The following is a 17,400-nucleotide window of genomic DNA, read 5'->3' as shown; positions in this document are numbered from 1 at the left end:
GAGCAGCAGCTAAGCTAGTGGATGGTATTCAAGCAGCTTGGATGTGTGGCTGTCTGTAAGCACCAGCAAGGAGCTCAATTTTTGGCTCCTGCTGTTGCCATCACAGGCCTACATTCACACCCACAATGACACTTACACCGGGCTGCGGGGTTTTAACTGAATGAATGGAAGGGATTGTTTCAGTAACTCTCTATCTCTCTCTCTCTATCTCTCGCTTTTTTGTACTGAAAGTTTCAGCAATGCTGCATTGGACTTAAAATTTCAGTGACATGGGAATAGATAGGCTGGGCTGGCACATCACTGTAAGAACACCCACAGGGAACAACTCAAGCTTGAGAGAACTATTTAGTACTAGTTTGCATCCAGAGACAACAACAAAAAACTTGTGACACATGAATGAATCAGTTTGACCATCTTGTTTTGAGACAAACCAAATCCTTATCTTGAAGAAGCAAGAAATCCACATAAATAAGAGCATAATAACAGTAGCACACGTACGACACAATCGCACTAACAAAAGAGTCCAATCAAGCCATTCTCTTAGCAGAGAGGAACCAAACCATCAATCAGGCAGTGACAACTTTATTATTCTACAGCAGTCAAGTCTGGTGGTGGTGAGCCTCCCTCGTTTCAGAGCACCGGGAGGGTGTCGGCACGGATGATGTGCTTGAGCAGGGCCTTGTCGTCGTCGAGCCTCTTCTTCTCGGCCGCGTCGCGCGGCTTCACCTTGCGCTTCTCCTCCAGCATCCACTTGTAGACCCGGCGCTGCTCTTCCTCATGTTGTTTCATGTTGGCTTTCATGTGCCCTCAACGTGCTCTCTAACCACGCCACCTCTACCCTTCTACTGTATAACTGAACTGCGAGTTATCATCACAAATAAATTGCCTCATCGGTCGCAGCTTCTGATATTAGTTATAAGTTATCAACTGCACTCGTCCTCTTCTTCACCTGTTGTTGAAAAACACAGCTCCGCAAGCTATGATCACTATCACACCACGCACACCCTGCATTGCCATTTCATTACCAAGGTTATATCATTGGTAAACTCTCAATAAACGAGCATCGGCAAGAGGAGAGATCAATGCAGTGAGTATATACTTACCTGGTTAATCAACCATCCATTCAGCACCGGGAAACCATCAGGCCACCGCGCCGCGCCGTCACCTGCGCCCTGCTCCACAAGTTCATGACGGTGCATATCAGGACGGATCAAGTAGCAAGGAGAAGCTACAAGCAGTAAAGCACCAACATCATGCATACAGCTAGCATCACACCAGTTTAGTTTTCATCATACCTTCCCCAAGTTCTCCATCGAATTCAGGTGCTCGACGTCAACAATGTCTTTCAGCTGCCTGCTCGCAGTGGTGATGCAGACGTGCGGATGGCTGATCCACGCGACGCTAGACGTCGCACCACAAGGGTTGACCTGCTGCTCCGATGAGTAGGTGCCAATGGAGCGACGCCGGCGCTTTTCCGCTGACCGCTTCTCCGAGCGAATCATGTCGCTCGCTCCTGCGCTCTGCCTGGAGCTCCGTCTTCGGCTTTCTTGTGTGTTTAACGGGCCGGTCTTTCCAGAAGATGTGCTTGGTTTCTTGTTGCCAATGATCATGGCTTGCTTCCCTGGCCTGGGACCTGTCTGGGTGCGGCCTGGAGCGTCCACTGATGCACCGGGAGTAGGAGGCTTGCGTGAAGGGTTGGTGGAAGTCTCTGAAGAAGAAACCGATGGCATCTCTTCCAACGAGCTCTCTGATCTGATCCTTGGCACCGAAGGCAGACCCTGCAGGCCATGCAAACTTGAGAAGTCGGTGTAATATTATCTGCACTTTCTTCAGTGTGTGACGACAGAATTTAGGCAACAAGACGATCGTTTCTCTGTATAGGAACGGGTTCTGAACCTGTGGGGAGCTGCTTTCGAAGGCACTTATCATCTTCTTCACCGCGCTGCTTGATCTACTCTTTGGTTTACCCTGTCCTTTCTTGGAGTTGATGTCGATGGGACCCTCGAGCATCGAAGTATTACCACCAATTTGCAACGGTAGGTCCTTAGAAGCCACCATGCCAGAATCTACACTTGTTTCGGAGAAGACGACCCTCTTTTTCAGATCATCCAACGACATGCTCTTCCGAAGCGTCAGTTGGTCATCTTTGCTTGGGATGCCGGGGATATCTTCTGCATGCTCTTTAGGCAGTGGGCTGTCTTCTGATAAAATTTGAAAGCCATTTGTAAGAAACAGAGCTCCTGCATGGTGCTCATATCAACTGCATTTTAACTGGTGACTAATTTTCTGAACCTTTCATTCAGGGAGCACACACAGAGACACACCTAATGCTCAATTTGTTCCATGGAATTCCAAATGTGCGTTTAAAAAAATATAATTTATAGCAAATTACCTTGGAAATAAAGTTCATCGGCATTCCCAAGCAGCTCTTGCTGCTTTCTTTTCATCACAGAGTTCCTCTGAATAAAAAAGAAACAGTAAAAACACATATAATATATATTTTAACTTAAACTGAACCTTTCATTCAAGAAAAAAAATAGTTTTTAAGCTTTCATGGAAATAGCATAAACCATAAAAGAAGCATCTCACCATCTCTTGGATGCGCTTGCGGTCTTCATCGCTGAGAAAAAACTGCAACTGGAGAATAATTGTCCCTCCACTATCAAGAGTAAAAACAGCATCCATGGTTCCCAACTCAACAATCAACTTTGTCTTCACCTCTGTGATGATTTGCAGAAAAATTGCGACGCGCGTTAATTGACAGGCGTGCAGATGATAAACAGAAGAAGGGCTTAATGAACCAACAACAAACAAACCTGTTTTGGATACCAATTCCTTGTCTGCATTGTACAGCGTCATCACCATGCTATCGCGAATCGATGTAACAGGACTGCACATATTATCATCTTGGTGTGAGATACATTCTCGATGCGCAGAATTAGAAAGGTAAAACGCAAGTAAAAACTAGCGAAAGGCGATATGGGAATGGGATTACAGGGAGAATCCGTGTTGCCCTATGTCTCCGCTGTACTCTTTCTTCCCTACATTAACTGCATCCAAAACGATACGACGACATTAGCGAACAGGAAGTGCGATGGAAGTAACGGGAAAAGTAGAGTGAAATCAGAGGATAGCAACCAACCTTGCAAGAAGAGTGGGGCGGTGACCGGCGGCTGAATGTCTGCACAGCAAAAGCAAAAGACGAACACCGTCAATTTCTCGCCTCCAGCACAACAGTATGTTATTTGATTCATATTCAAGTTTTGGATAAAAGTATTGCAAATCAGAAGAGAGAGAGGGGGGATGACTCGCCTGAGATTCGGATGCTGCCCGGCATCCTTGTTGAACGCCTGCCTGATGCTGCAGCAGAAGCCCTCCAATTCTGATCTTGGAGTATGGGGGAGGAGGAGCAGCAGCTGAGCTAGTGGATGTTATTTGAGGCAGCTTTGGATGTGTGGCTATCTGTAGCCACCAGCCAGGCCTCCTGGGGCCACCGGAGGAGCTCAATTTTGGCTCCTGATGTTGCTATCACAGTCACAGACCAACATTCACACTCATACAGACACTGACCACACTTGCACCGGGCCGCAGTTATTTAACTGAATGAACGAAATTGTGCCCCGGGCCAGCTGCAAAGAATCAGTTTGCATCCACATCCACAGAAAACAATCAGTTGAATATCTCGTTTGAGACGAATCAAATCCTTATATTGAAGAAGCACAGGGCAACACAAGCAACAAGACCAGCCTGTCTGCATCCACACAACTAAAATAAAACAGCTCGAGATGGGCCTCTCGGCGTCGTACTAACTTATATAAGATGATGATAATAACAGTGCCACACGACACAATCAACTAACTAAAGAGTCCAAGCAAACCATTCTCTTTAGCAGAGAAGAGAGACATGAGGCAAAGCAATGACAGACGCAAGCAGCAACATCGATCAATCTGGCGGTGAGCTTCATCCACCCATCCACGCATCCGGTCTCAGAGCACCGGGAGGGTGTCGGCGCGGATGATCTGCTTGAGCAGGGCCTTGTCGTCGTCGAGCCTCTTCTTCTCGGCGGCGTCGCGCGGCCTCACCTTGCGCTTCTCCTCCAGCATCCACTTGTAGACCCGGCGCTGCTCGTCCTCGGGGATCGGCGGGAGCACCTTGGCGGGCGTTGCCACCGGCGGGTCAGTGGACTCGGCGGCGGCGGCGGCAGACGATGTGGACGCCGTTGCAGTGGCGGAAGCAGAGTCGGCGGTCTTGGCCGGGGAGTCCTTGTAGTAGGTCCTGACGAGCACGTAGGCTGCAGGTTGCCAAGCAAGAGTGATTAATAATAATAATAAACCAAAGAAACAAGCAAACCCCAGTGGGGCAATGGATGGATTGCAACAGTGGAGGCCGCCATGGCCGGGCATCTTGGATCTCTACGAGAGAAGAAGGCGGAGTAGCAGTAGGGGAGTGAGATCGGGATGGGGGTACTGACCGCCGACGAAGGCGTTGACGGCGAGGAGGAAGGGGAACATCCGGCGCATGAAGCCCTTCTTCGCCTCTGCCGCCGTCGGCGGCGGTGGTGGGGGCGGCGGCGGCGCGGGGGCACCGGGCGGCTTGGGCTTGGGCTTGCCGTGGGCGGCCATGGCGTCCACAAGAAACAATCAATCAGGGCAACAGAAGAATGGTGGATGTGGAATTTGGTGGGGGTTCGGGAGAGAGATAGCGAGAGACGAGATATCGCTTTCCTTTCCTTGATTTACTTTCACCGCTGCGCATCTGCCAAGCCAAAGACTCTATCCAGCCAGCTCCCCTATCTATCTGTCTGTACAGATATCGCTTTCCATCATTCATTTTCACCGCTGAGCATCTCGACTGAACTGGATGGCCTATCTGTACTGGAGCATGGAACAGCCAGCCGCTCAGCTCATTTCCGTTTGCTGGGACGAATGAGGTACAAGTAGATAGATAGATAGATCCAATGCAACGATGAACTCTTTCAACCATTCACTGTCGCATTTAATCAACTTGTTGTACCACTGTCATAAGTTAAAACGACAACAAATTTATACAGTCACTCAAGAGACACTCTGACTCTACCACCAACCAACAAGCATAAGCAGCAGCAGCATGTACAGCCTTCCGGTTATCATCCATCCATCCGACGAGACACGGAAAACAAAACACCTCCTCCTCCTCCTTCCTCCTCCATCATCATATCAATCTATCTCACTTATCTAGACTGCAACCAGCCGACCAAACCTCAAAAAGGAGGGGTGGCAATGCATTGCCAAATCATCTTCTTATCTACCACCTAACAACAAAACAGCAAAAGTCGGTTTGTTCAGGACCACTGTCAGCAACGACTTTCGTTCCGTTCCGTTCCATTCCATTCCATACATCGGTCCGACACCTGACAAACACACAGCAAACGTCAAAACATCAGTTTCCAAGATAATAAATAGTCAGCACGAAAATTTAAACACAAGTTGGTAGGGAAACAAGGGCGTACCTGTACACTAACTTTGGATTTCAGAGACAAGGGATGCTCCATGCATACGACCAGCCGGTGTCGGGATTCCATCAGCCCGGCCCTGGATTCGGGGGAGCATACATGCCGCCCGCAGCACCTGACCCTGGGTTTGGGGGAGCATACATGCTGCCTGGACCAACTGGTCTCTGCTGGAGCTGATGCTGCGGCTGCTGCTGATGATGCGGAGGAGGCAGGTGCGGCCTAGACAGTTGCTGGTGGTGCCACGAGCCGCCCACCTCTTGTCCATGCACAGGCAGCAACCCGCCCGAAATCTGCCTCTGCAGCATGCCTTGGCTGGATGATGTTCCCCCTGAAATCTGCCTCTGCAGCATGCCTTGGCTGGATGATGCTCCACCTGAAATTTGCCTCTGCAGCATGCTTTGGCTAGACGACAATGGCACTGAAGTTTCGTTCCCGGCAAAATTGTCCTTGGGGGAGCCGATCGGCTTAGACGTCGATGTGACTGCAGCTGGGTCATGCACTGAAAGCCCAGGGCTGCCTGCCTCTGAACTGTGAGATGTAGGTGTAGCTGGAATCGCCTGGCTGTGTTGGACTTGGTCCATCTGTGAGTCGGGCTTCATTTGGAGGCTTTGTTGCATCATCATTCTCTGGATGTTGTTCTGTGCTGGAATCATCGGCCGCTGCTGCGTGCTCACCGGGTACCTGGAATGGAGTGGGGGCGGTTGTGCAGCGAAGACGGTGTGACTAGGAGGACCCTGCACCAATCCTTGGTTACCGATATTTGGAGGCTGCTGCACCGAGGCATATAGCTTATGTTGATTCCCAGGCTGAGGTGTAACTGAAGTTGCCGCTTTATTACCAGCCGAGGGTCCTTGCCCATGTTGCATCAGATTTCTGTCAGGAACTTGTTTCTTGGAAGCTGTAGGAACAGCACTGGCTGGAGTTGCGTCAGCTGCAGGAGTCTGAGGCGCCACCGTGCTATTTCCTCGTCCTAGACTCTTCATAAGCTTAGCTTGTTGACTAGCTTGGTTCCTCTGTTGTTGATTCTGCCTAGGCTGCTGTTGACCCTGCTGCTTCTTCTGCTTAGGTTCTGTAGCATTGGCAGGTCGGCTGGCAATTGCAGAGCTATCTGTTGGGCTTTGTGCAGACTGCTGCTTCTGATGCACTAGTGGTTGCGAAGAAGGGGTTGAAGTGACCGGAGATGCATGGTTCTGCTGCTGAATCTGCGGTCCGTTCTGCACACCAGGTACCACGCCTGCTACAGGAAGGCTGTTGTGCTGTTGAGACACCAAACGGTGTTGATATTGTCTTTCCTTAGCCAGCTGCATAGGCATAGTAGAATATGGCTGCTGCTGTGGGCTTGGATGGCTGGTTCCTTGGGTCTGAGAAAGATGCGGGTTACCCGACATGTTCAGTGGTTGTGACATCTGATGTGGCCTTTGGGTTTGCTGAAGAGGTGAAGGAGCTGCAGCCTTGGAGAATGATGGATTCATGCTGCTGAAATGGGCAGCTTGACTATTTCCCTGTGAAACCTGCATGTGGTGCTCCGGCCTCACCATATGCTGCTGCTGACCAGGCTGAAAGAAAGAAAAGAGAGTATCCCATCAGCACTCTGAATCACGTTGATTTTTCACAACTGACAAGTTTAGTACTCCCTCCGTTCGGAATTACTCGTCCAAGAAATGAATGTATCTAGATGTATTTTAGTTGTAGATACATCCATTTTTATGACAAGTAATTCCGAACGGAGGGAGTAGTAGTTTAAGCTTAATAGTTCGTTTAGTGAATATTGGACAACAGTCACCTTAACCATCTAATGTCAAAGTTGCATGACTAGTAAATAAACCTTGTTTTAGTAGTTGACACTTGACAGTCATGCAGTGTAAACAAAGGGCAGTCCTACCACTAAGACATACAAGTGTTTCAAATAGGTGTCTGAAAATGATATGAGCAAATATTTCATAAAAAGGTACTTCCATTTACTTAAACAAGGGGATATTTTATAAGCAGGCAACTAGTGACTCAAAACGTAGCAAATAACATGACCTTGACATAACAGAGACTATGCAGGTTTCAGACATGTAGAGACTTGTCACATAATTAATTATTATGTTGGTTACCACGAGAAGCTACTTGTTCCTCAGAAAACTTTTAAAAATGGCAGGACGGCCCTTTGTTTACAAAGTTTTGTAAAAGAAAGCTTGTGCAATAACAAACAGCAAGCAACACTCGTGAATCTGAACTTAAGACATACACTGCTTGAAGGATGGAATTTTTTTACCACAGATAAAAAGCAAGCGCTTTTAGGCAATTGTTTATGCGTGAAAGTAAACAATTTAGATGTTTCAATAATATGAAAGAGAAAAGGAAACTCACACGAAGCATCTGCATAGGATCGCGTGGCCTCATCATAGAATTTCCAGCGGGAGACATGGCATTTGGCACTCCTTGCACACTTTTGAGTGGCATGTTTCCTGTCGATGCCATATTCAGCATTCCTGGGGAACCAGCTCTTGGAAAGCCTGCCCTGACTGCAGGCATACCTCGATTTACCCCTGTCATCATTCCAACACCATGAGCACCAGGCATCATACGAGCACAAGGACTTGTTGCAGGAACAGCTCCAGGTTGCTGAAGATTTCTACCACTGAGCATTTGATTATACTGAATCTTTTGTTGCTCATCACCCTGTATAGAGGCTGGTCTAGGAACACCATATTTCTGAGAATCCCTGTAGCAGAAATTGCATGAAACAAGAAAAAACATTGTAAATTATCATGCACTCCATATAATATCTGCAATTACTAGGAAGGATACTTGAAACATTTACCTAGAAGGAGCACTCAGTGTTGAAGGTGGCGAAAAGTTGCTGCCCAGAACCATACCAGGAGACCCTGGTAACCTCGAATTTGGATTGGGAGTAGGAGTGGTAGTAGGACCAGCAGAACCATGTTGGTTTGACAGTGTCATTCCGTTTGCATGAGAAATCTGGTTCCCGCTGCCAGGTGTGACTGCATCGAGGCTCAGATTTACATCACAAAGATCAAGTGGCCTGTAACAGATAGACAAGACCACAAAGAAAAATGACAGGAATTAAATAGCATATAAGAAAGAAAAAATCTTGGCAATTTCCTGGAAATGAGATCCAAACAAGAGTTCAAAGCAACAATCACATACATCAAAATGCCCCCAGATAAGTTGTTCGGGCATGCTTGTGTAAGTGCAACAACATGAGAACTATGTGGTAGTACGATCGGCTTCAGCTCCCGGCTATTAACCTAAGGCACAAGAAAAGCATGAAGATAAGCAACACTGAAAAATACCAGTATACATAAGAGCAGCAAAACAAAGGTATGTGACTTGTATTTCACAGAACATAAAGATTATTCTAACTATTGTAAAAATACTAGTGCACTGAGGAAGTCCACTAAAGTGTCATATTATACCAAGATTTACTCAACCTCCACTATAAATATAACTTCAAAGTTACAAAGATAGTTACATTATACCGCTAAAGTATGAGGCCTTGAAGAAAGATAGAAGGCGAACCTGTCTACGCCTGGATAGCACTTTTGGCATGAGGAGCATAATTTTTTCAAAATGTGACTTCAGATTCTCTTCCTCAAATGGTCCTTGAAGTCGCTGGAACAACTGCCTGGCACTACCCTGATGGGCATAAGAAGATCAATGTTAGATAATTGAAGTCTGTTGTGCTTCCTCAAAAAGAAGAATATTTACCATAGCCCCTAGATTGAAAAGGTAAGTATCAAAGAGAGAACATTGAAGGTTTAACAGCATATCTGTGTACTCTATATATGTGCTCCCTGTCAAGCAGTAAATGCTATTAAAAGAAATTATTAACATGCCTGTGGAATGCCAGGTATGGTGAAATGATACTGTTGAGATGAACCAGAGTCTTCTGCACTGTCAGCACCATCACCAGAACTTTTATCCACAAGAACCCTATGGCGCTCTTTACATTCTTTAGGTTGTCTATGTATAGACTGCATAAATAGGATACAATTGAACTCATAAATTTTACTGCTGCTTACATAAAAAAATGGGACTCAGAAAATGTATTTATGGAAGAATAACAGTGTCTAAAATTATTATGATAAAATTTAAGACCATAGAATATAATCTTTAGAGTAAAGAAAAGATACAGTTACTGCAAAGAGTGACAATATAATTGAAGCCTAACTTGCTTTGAATGGTACCCTCGAATGCACCGATACTTCAGGCAACCAGCGAATCGGTATCGGATACCGTATCCGATACCGATACTCCTCCGATACGCCCCCGATACGTATCCAAGGAGTATCTGTGAATAAATGATTTAAAACAATCCAGATACTTGAAGGATACTTTTTCAGTTCGTTTTGGATACGGCCCAGCCCATCTAAGAGACCACTCAGCCCAGTTAAGAGGCAGACAGCAACCCTAGTACCCCAATGCCCCCATCCTTTCCGTCCCAGTTTTCTTTCCTCCCTCCCGAGCTCACACCAGGCGGCGGCTGGTGGCTGCGTACCTAGCAGCTACTGACCCAGGGCCAGCGGCAGCGGCAGCTAGCCGGTGACGAGCTGCTACTCCTCACCAACGCCTCCTGTCACGCAGCAAGCAGATATGTACACTTCTCTTCTCCTTTTCTCCTGCCCAGCCAAGCTCATCCCCTCTTCTTTCTCCTCTGATCTGTGAAGATTTCATTTTTCTCATCGCCTCCAGATGGCTCCTCCTGCTAAACCTCCTACTGTACCTACAAATCTAAGGGCACCATTGTGGAGCCATGTTCAAATCATAGAGAAATCACCTGGAGGGGGCAACACCAAATGGAAATGCAAGTACTGTGGTCATGAAGCTTTGAGTAGCTACTCTAGAGTTCCTGCTCTTTTGCTAAAGACAGGGAACCATGGAGTCCATGCATGTAAAAAGGTCACAGTTGACATTCTGAATCCCTTTTTTTGAAAAAAATAAATAAATAGTAAAACGTATCCGTATTGGCACTTTTTCAAAATGACGAATTTACGTATCCGTATTGGCCCGATACTGATACCCGTATCCGTATCGGTGCATTCGAGATGGTACCAACCAATAAAAATACTCAGAATCCAGGGAATGGAAAGAAATCAAAGTTCATACTACATGTTTGAATAATATGATTAAAAATATACGACATAGAAAAAGGTTTTATCCCAGTCATGAAACTACCTTGAACTGCACAATGTTATTGATTGCGTCGCTTACTAATTCCCAATTTTGACCCAAGTCATGGACAAGGACAACAAGAGCCTGTAATATTTAAGATATTTGGGTCATTACCACAAACTGAAGTGGGAAGAGGAAAAGTTACTAATTCAAACAAACAAGAACCTGATCCTCGAAGTTTGACCATCCACCACCAGAAGACATCTGCAAGAAGCATACAACATTTCAGTAAGCAACATAGAAAATTAACCGTGTGCAGGATGTGCTACCCGTACACTATGATGCTTAATCACAAAAGAGACTTTCAACTATCATCTCGTCCTATAATCCAGTTGCACACCAAAAAGGACAAACAGGGAAATATATAGACCACAAGAATGTCCAACAAACTAAAGTATTTCATCTACCAATCAATATATCTCAATGAAGTTTTCTAACTTATATCTTGTTATTCTACGACACAACTGAAACAACTACAGCTTAATACAGCTTGCTTATCTAACCTGAGCTGGACCTATCCTGACTAGTTCGGTAACATATCTACGAGTAGCATGTTTCTCTACTGCTGGTAGCAAAAGGACTGCCAAGCATATCAAATGAAACCTTATTATTGCACGACTCCAGCAGAGTAGGGTATATAAAGAAAAATAAATGGAAGCACAACCAGACAAACCTCCCTTCCATCATAAATGACAAGGTTTCATCGACGGTGACCATATGGTGTATACGCAAACAAAGGGAAAGGAATGTGACTGTAATGTAGAGAGATGATAATACCTTTAGCGCTTTCACTTTTCTCCCACGATCCTTGTTAGTGATGATCTTTATAATTTTATTGGCAGGCGCCATATTGCTCATCTGTGATGGAACTTGAGAAGGTTCTTGTTTAATATATATCCCTTGCTTCATCGTTTTAAGCTTCTTAGAAGCATGTTGACCACCATTTGCAACTATTTTAACATAAAAACATGACATTCATCCACATGTAAGGAGCTATTTAAGTTTTCTCTCAAAATACATGAAGAACAGATAGTTAATTCTTGTATGACATAGGCCACAAGTGCGCCATGTATATAAAGAGAGAATGGAAGTACCAATTGTTCCATTTGAATAAAATTGTTGGGTCTCTGGTCTCTTCTTCAGATAATCCTTCTGCACAGGAAGTGTTTTTTAGTGTTGAGTCTAACCAAACTAAACTAAAACCAAAAAAGAATAAACGAATATTTCAGCAACTGATATCAACTGGGAAAAAAAAGGACCTGCTCATATTGATTAACTTGCGATCTCTGATCGTAGACCCGTCCCTGAAACATCAGAAGGAAAAAAAGATTACTCCGATAAAACATCCCAAGCAGCAATAATAAATGGGGAGCATGCTTAAGGAATTAACCTTTACAGCAGCGGCACGTGAATTGGCTGTATTTTGAGCAGTCTTGTATCCTGGGTTCTTTTGTTTCTTCTTCTTGTTAGCTTTAGTCCATGCTTCGCTACCATCATGTCTGTCAAAATCACCTGTTGATTCATATTCCATATTTTTCCATGCGGAGGACCCACCATGTAATGGACTTTGATCATCTTGGTAGGAGTTTGTGTCTCCACTTGAAACATCTGTTTTACTTGTGACTTGGGCAGTCCCACCAGCACTAGCAGGAAATGGGCTTACAACTCGTTGTCTGGCGGCTGTGCGGATGCGCTTTGTAGGAACTCCAACAAAAGATGAAGGTCTTTTGCCATTTGAAACAAACTGCCGGTTTCCTGCCTTGCTTTCCAAGCGCGGATCATAAGACACGTCAGTTTCATATGGTCTTGAACCATTAATCCTCTGCTGCATACTGTGTTTCTTCTTGTGACCCTTTTGTGACAAATAAGTAGAAGCCTCGCCTTCATCCTCGTAGACATTATCCTGAGCCCACCCTGAAACAAAATATAGAAGGCTAAAGCATTAGTAAGAGCATGAGATACATACAAATACGATAGGAAAAAAATTGAGGTACTGATAAATAATACCTGCAGCAGATGCCTCATAATCATAACGAAGTCCAGCGTTGCCAATTTTCTGCAATTATTAACTCTGTTAAACATATTTCCACAAATAAAGTGCTGCAGACAAAAATTAAAGAACTCTGGGGCGCTGGGTAATGTCTAAAAAATAAGAACGGCTAGAAAACTTCTCTTGGCATCCAGGCAGTACAGAACTTCAAAGCATGAACTAAATGTAACCAGATAACAAGAAATTCAGAGGGGGTTTTCATACAGTGATGGAAACAGAAGACCTCCACGGGCAGCAATTTGGGCCATGGAAGTGCTAAAATGTCTTGTTTTGATAATTGCTTAAATATATGTGTCTGTCCATGGTGTGGTTCATACAGTACTCCGGTAAGGTAAAACAAGACGGAAGAAACAAATTATGTTATTGCTTACACTGATACTGTCAGTCCATGTAGGTGACAAACATAAGGAAGAAACTAAAAGGAAAAAAAAAGCAGAGTATATTCATTATGTGTCTTGAGAAGCATGCATAAAGCGTATATTCACCTTATGATACATGAAAAGAGATTCCATGGACTCCCTGTATGCCAGCATTGCACCAGGTGGTACTGTGTAGAAGAGACTTCCCTACACAGGAAAAAAACAGAAAACAACGCTGCTGAGTTAAATGCATACATGTTGCTAGTTGGAGAGACAGGGGTAACTGTGCCTACGGGTATTTATTAGGACACTTCTTAGCATGAGATGTCTTGCAAAAAGGAAGTACTGAAACTTAATCACCAACACTACAGAAAGTTGTGGCAAGTAACCTGTGAAAATTGATCAGACACTTTCAAGATGCCGAAGTCATTCGGCCTGTCAGGTGTAGGTGGTGCTTCAGTCAACACAGCAGAATCAGAAGCCTGATTGCTATATTCAAGAAATCGAACTGCATAATCTTGAATATGAGATCGAAGAGGATGTATAGACTGTTCCGCTTCCAGGCTTTCATTGCCCTATACAAATTGACAGACAATGTCAACGTCACAGATCTTAGACACATCAGGATCAGGTGATGCCTGATGTGATCTACATTCCAATAGAGTACTCAAGACATGATTTTATGAGGATGAAACGGTTAACGAATTATATTTTACTCAGTTGCCATAAAGATACGTCAATATACTGGTACTAAGAAGGAACATGTGCCATGTCATGGAAACATATAAACACAAACCGCGACAAAATGTTGCTTAGAACTAGTTTTACATACCTGTTGTTTCTCAGCTTTGGTTCCAGTAGGCTTTGTCTCTCCTAGCATATTTGAATTATTTTTTTGCATCACTTTAGCTGTTCCAACAGTAGTTAGGACAGCCTCAGCTGAACGCCAAAAACTCATGACACCCTTTGCAAGAATTCTACTGACAGTTTTCTGCTTTCTAAGAATGCTTGCTTTGTCAAACTTGGCCAGACCATCGGAGGCAATCCAATGGCACACTTGAGATGCAGCCGTAATTCTCCATAGGCGTTCCTGTTAATCAGACCGTCAGATTGCACTAGGACAACATGACTATAACTCTAAAAAAATGAGTAAACTGGATCAGAGGTCCTAAACTAGAACTGAAGTATCACTAAGATCCCCAAATCTGAAAATTAATTCGGCAGGCCCCTAAATTTGTAGTACACACAAAACAAGCTAATTGCGTCAATTTAGATCATTAGAACTATTATAAGTTAGCTAAAACTGTTGAACATACGGGTAAAATAGAGGTGCAATACTGATACAGTTCAATCAAATCAAAGATCCATATGGCATTTTGCAGGTACAATGAATTTTTCTTATCTAAAAGTGGTGGCATGTCAACTGGACAAATGTACCAAAGCTAACATCAATCTACGCAGACACAGGTCGTTTAAGTTGGTCTGTGGACGATCGATGCAGTAAACTGAAGTCACATAGGGTCAGTTTGGATGCTGCCCAGGCTAGCCCCACCTACGATGGCACGCCAATATATTGGCAAACGATTTGGCTGCCGCTGTCTCGCCAACAATTTGGCGTGGAGATGAACTGGAGAGGTGCAAGAGCCTTAGCAAGTGAAATAGTTGGTGCCCATCCAAACGTGTGTCCGGCGCTCGGGTCAACAGCAATTATTTGGCTGGGCTATGCTAGGCTCCAACCCAAACGTACCCATAATTATCAACTTCATTGCCAAATATTTACTTCTGTATAACCACTGCACTTTATCTAAGTTATTAAAGTGTAAACGACCCAAGTTACACAGTTTTGCAAGTTCAGGGAGCTGACCTAAGCGGCAATTCAATATAAGTTTGGGGCCCATTGTTACATAAGACAAAAATGTACAAGTACTTCAGAAATGATAGCGACCAGATTCAGTGTGCCTCCATGCAAGTTTGAGAAAGAAATAGAAAGAACGGTTAGAAAATACCTGCATGAAATCATTGGCCATCCAAGCCATCTCCTCGAGGACAAAATCCCAGTGACCCTTTCTCCTCCTTTCTAAAGATATATTACATGGAGATCGTTCACAAGCTCTCTTGAGACTCACCTATTGTACAAAATTATCTTCACTCTTGTAAGAACAAGACTAATATTACAGGATTAAAAAAAAACGCTAACAGTACCTCTATAAGACGAGCTTCTCGAAGGATAGAATCTTCGTGTTCCTTGTCTGTCATCTTATTGACGCTCTCTCCATTTTTTCGAATCTCACTCTCCGCCTTCGACCCATCAGTTTTTAATGATGGTGTAGAATCAACCAAAGTAGCAGAGCCTATAACGATAGGACGGGCGGAGTTAGAATCCCCATGACAACTGTCAATCCTCTCCAAACCTGGACCTCCATTATTGTTCACAATTTGTCCTGGATATGAGCAGCTTGTATCCTTCTGTACAATCATTGCATCATCAAAAGTTTCCATTTCAACTTTCACACGGGCACGAGTACTAACTTCAGGTGGTACAGGACTAGAATTTCCAATCATGGAAGTAGGCCTGCTAGAATCTTCCGGTTGTCCACCAGCCTTGCTAGAAATACCACTGATGTCCGGGTCTTCATGCGATTTTCCATCAATATTCATTGGAACTGGATTATTATCATCTGCTCCATTGTCAATAGTACTGGCAATGTCTTCACAACATGGATCTGTCACATTTTTGTGCAAAGTGGCAGCTTGGACAACAGAGACAGGAATCATACTGCTGTTATCCAGTTCACCTACATGGACTTGGGCCATACCTTCATCCAGGTGATTATTGCCAACCTTCTCAGCAGCAGCACATGTTTCTGTTTTATCATGTGTGTATGCGCTAGAATAAGATGACCTTAGAATGGCTTTTGAAGTAGCATCAGGGGGTTCTATTGATGCACCTTCTTCAGCTATCTTCCCACGTTCATCAGGCTGCTGATTGCGATTCACATAATTGGGCACCATTTCGTCATATTCCACCGGTTCGATCTTTACTATGCGGTGGCCTTTGCGGACGGCTTGAATCCCATTCAACTCAATTGTAACATGTTTGTCAGAAGCTTTATTCGGCCCATTGTCGCACTTTGGCCCTGCCTGGTTTAAATTTGAACCATAGGATACACCAAGATCATCTGCTCGTTTTTCCTTGACCACACCCCTTGCATCTTTTGGTTCCGAAGCTGTAGCAGGTACAGGAGATGTAACAGAAGTCACGTTAGCACTCTCCCTACATTGCTTTGACCTGTTGCGTCGAACATATGCCTGGCTCTTCACTCCAAGGCGTGACAAACCAGAATCATCAGCTCTTTTTACATTGTTGTGGCCCTCAGAAGACTGTCTGGGTTGAGCTACATTAGCTCTTCTGGATCCTCTCTTTACAACTTTCTCCTTCACAACGCCATTGTTATTACCACCAAAAAGCATAAGATTATCTGCTGTGTTGGTTTCGCGACACAGTGAACTTCCTGGTTTGCCACTACTCTCAACTGAATCCCCACGAGGTGATGCAGCAAACGTAAAGCTGCCTTTAGCTTCGCTGCAATGCAAATGACAGCACAAAAGAGACTTCTAAATCAACTCATGGCAATGTGATCAAATGCTACATCGGGATCAGGAAGCAATCATTACCTTATCACATTTTGTTCCGCTGTGAGAGAAGTGGACTGCACACTTATTGATTCTACACGGTCAACCTTGAAATCTAATGGGTTGCCACCCTGTAAAAAATAGGAGTAATTAGAGCAAGGGAACAGCAATATCCAATCTGGAAGATAACCTGCAAACTTACTTTCTCCAGAAATTCCAGCTCCCTCCTCCGTTCTTCACGGACATCATACTCCTGCCTGAAATTCATAATTGCACTGTAAGTCATACACCAGCCATACTCAACCATCCAGAGAAAAATGCAGGGAAATCTTATATCAGTAGCCCACCTGAGCTCCTCCTGAGCTTTTTCAATGGCCACACTGCGTGGTGAAGACTTGGTACTGACACTAACGCCGTATTCAATCATTCCACCCATAGAACGCGGCTCAGGCTGAGTCTTCAAAATAGCGCAGCAGCCAAAGAATTCATCGCTCACACACCGCTAGATTCGCCGGCGAAATTACGCAGACAGGGCGTCTGCGACGAAACGGTTATCTTCCCGCAAACCGCCACAGGCAATAGCTGCAACAGAAGAGAGAAACAGACAGAACATAAATGTAAATAAACAGAAAAGGCAAAGCATAGAGCAGCAATAATGACAACGGTTGGGCTGGTCGACAACAGGT

The 17,400-nt window shown here is 44.6% G+C and overlaps 2 protein-coding genes and 1 pseudogene across 3 annotated transcripts in view; all 3 read right to left on the bottom strand.

The window, feature by feature from the left end:
* Positions 1–383: 383 nt before the first annotated feature.
* On the bottom strand, positions 384–3,504 carry LOC123149786 (uncharacterized). Its single transcript, XM_044569526.1, has 11 exons — positions 3,313–3,504; positions 3,143–3,181; positions 2,996–3,050; positions 2,817–2,890; positions 2,590–2,720; positions 2,393–2,459; positions 1,897–2,201; positions 1,296–1,778; positions 1,104–1,172; positions 950–1,005; positions 384–858 (listed from the first exon to the last, which is right to left on the bottom strand). The coding sequence occupies exons 1-11, from the start codon at positions 3,335–3,337 to the stop codon at positions 843–845; spliced, it is 1,320 nt and encodes a 439-aa protein (XP_044425461.1). The 5' UTR covers positions 3,338–3,504; the 3' UTR covers positions 384–842.
* A 456-nt stretch (positions 3,505–3,960) lies between these two features.
* On the bottom strand, positions 3,961–5,530 carry LOC123082750 (uncharacterized; annotated as a pseudogene).
* Positions 4,969–17,400, bottom strand: part of LOC123149772 (chromatin modification-related protein EAF1 B) — a 13,690-nt gene continuing 1,258 nt past the window's right edge. The window contains exons 2-24 of one of the 2 annotated variants that reach the window (XM_044569513.1): positions 17,062–17,296; positions 16,917–16,971; positions 16,757–16,845; positions 15,284–16,664; positions 15,088–15,207; positions 13,914–14,171; positions 13,471–13,656; positions 13,208–13,288; positions 12,680–12,728; positions 12,063–12,586; positions 11,932–11,976; positions 11,767–11,824; positions 11,450–11,622; positions 10,838–10,876; positions 10,676–10,756; positions 9,337–9,474; positions 9,020–9,136; positions 8,648–8,748; positions 8,301–8,522; positions 8,116–8,201; positions 7,847–8,025; positions 5,489–7,047; positions 4,969–5,389 (exon numbers count right to left, since the gene is read on the bottom strand). In XM_044569513.1, the coding sequence (XP_044425448.1) occupies positions 5,560–7,047; positions 7,847–8,025; positions 8,116–8,201; positions 8,301–8,522; positions 8,648–8,748; positions 9,020–9,136; positions 9,337–9,474; positions 10,676–10,756; positions 10,838–10,876; positions 11,450–11,622; positions 11,767–11,824; positions 11,932–11,976; positions 12,063–12,586; positions 12,680–12,728; positions 13,208–13,288; positions 13,471–13,656; positions 13,914–14,171; positions 15,088–15,207; positions 15,284–16,664; positions 16,757–16,845; positions 16,917–16,971; positions 17,062–17,150 (5,559 nt within the window). In that variant the 5' untranslated portion in view covers positions 17,151–17,296 and the 3' untranslated portion in view covers positions 4,969–5,389; positions 5,489–5,559. Of the gene's footprint in view, positions 5,390–5,488; positions 7,048–7,846; positions 8,202–8,300; positions 8,523–8,647; positions 8,749–9,019; positions 9,137–9,336; positions 9,475–10,675; positions 10,757–10,837; positions 10,877–11,449; positions 11,623–11,766; positions 11,825–11,931; positions 11,977–12,062; positions 12,587–12,679; positions 12,729–13,207; positions 13,289–13,470; positions 13,657–13,913; positions 14,172–15,087; positions 15,208–15,283; positions 16,665–16,756; positions 16,846–16,916; positions 16,972–17,061; positions 17,297–17,400 lie in introns of both variants that reach the window. The other variant, XM_044569509.1, reaches the window with a different exon arrangement.

This window comes from Triticum aestivum, chromosome 1B, assembly GCF_018294505.1.
Source record: "Triticum aestivum cultivar Chinese Spring chromosome 1B, IWGSC CS RefSeq v2.1, whole genome shotgun sequence".
NCBI classification, from domain to species: Eukaryota; Viridiplantae; Streptophyta; class Magnoliopsida; order Poales; family Poaceae; genus Triticum; species Triticum aestivum.
This window is presented reverse-complemented; position numbering and strand designations above follow the sequence as displayed.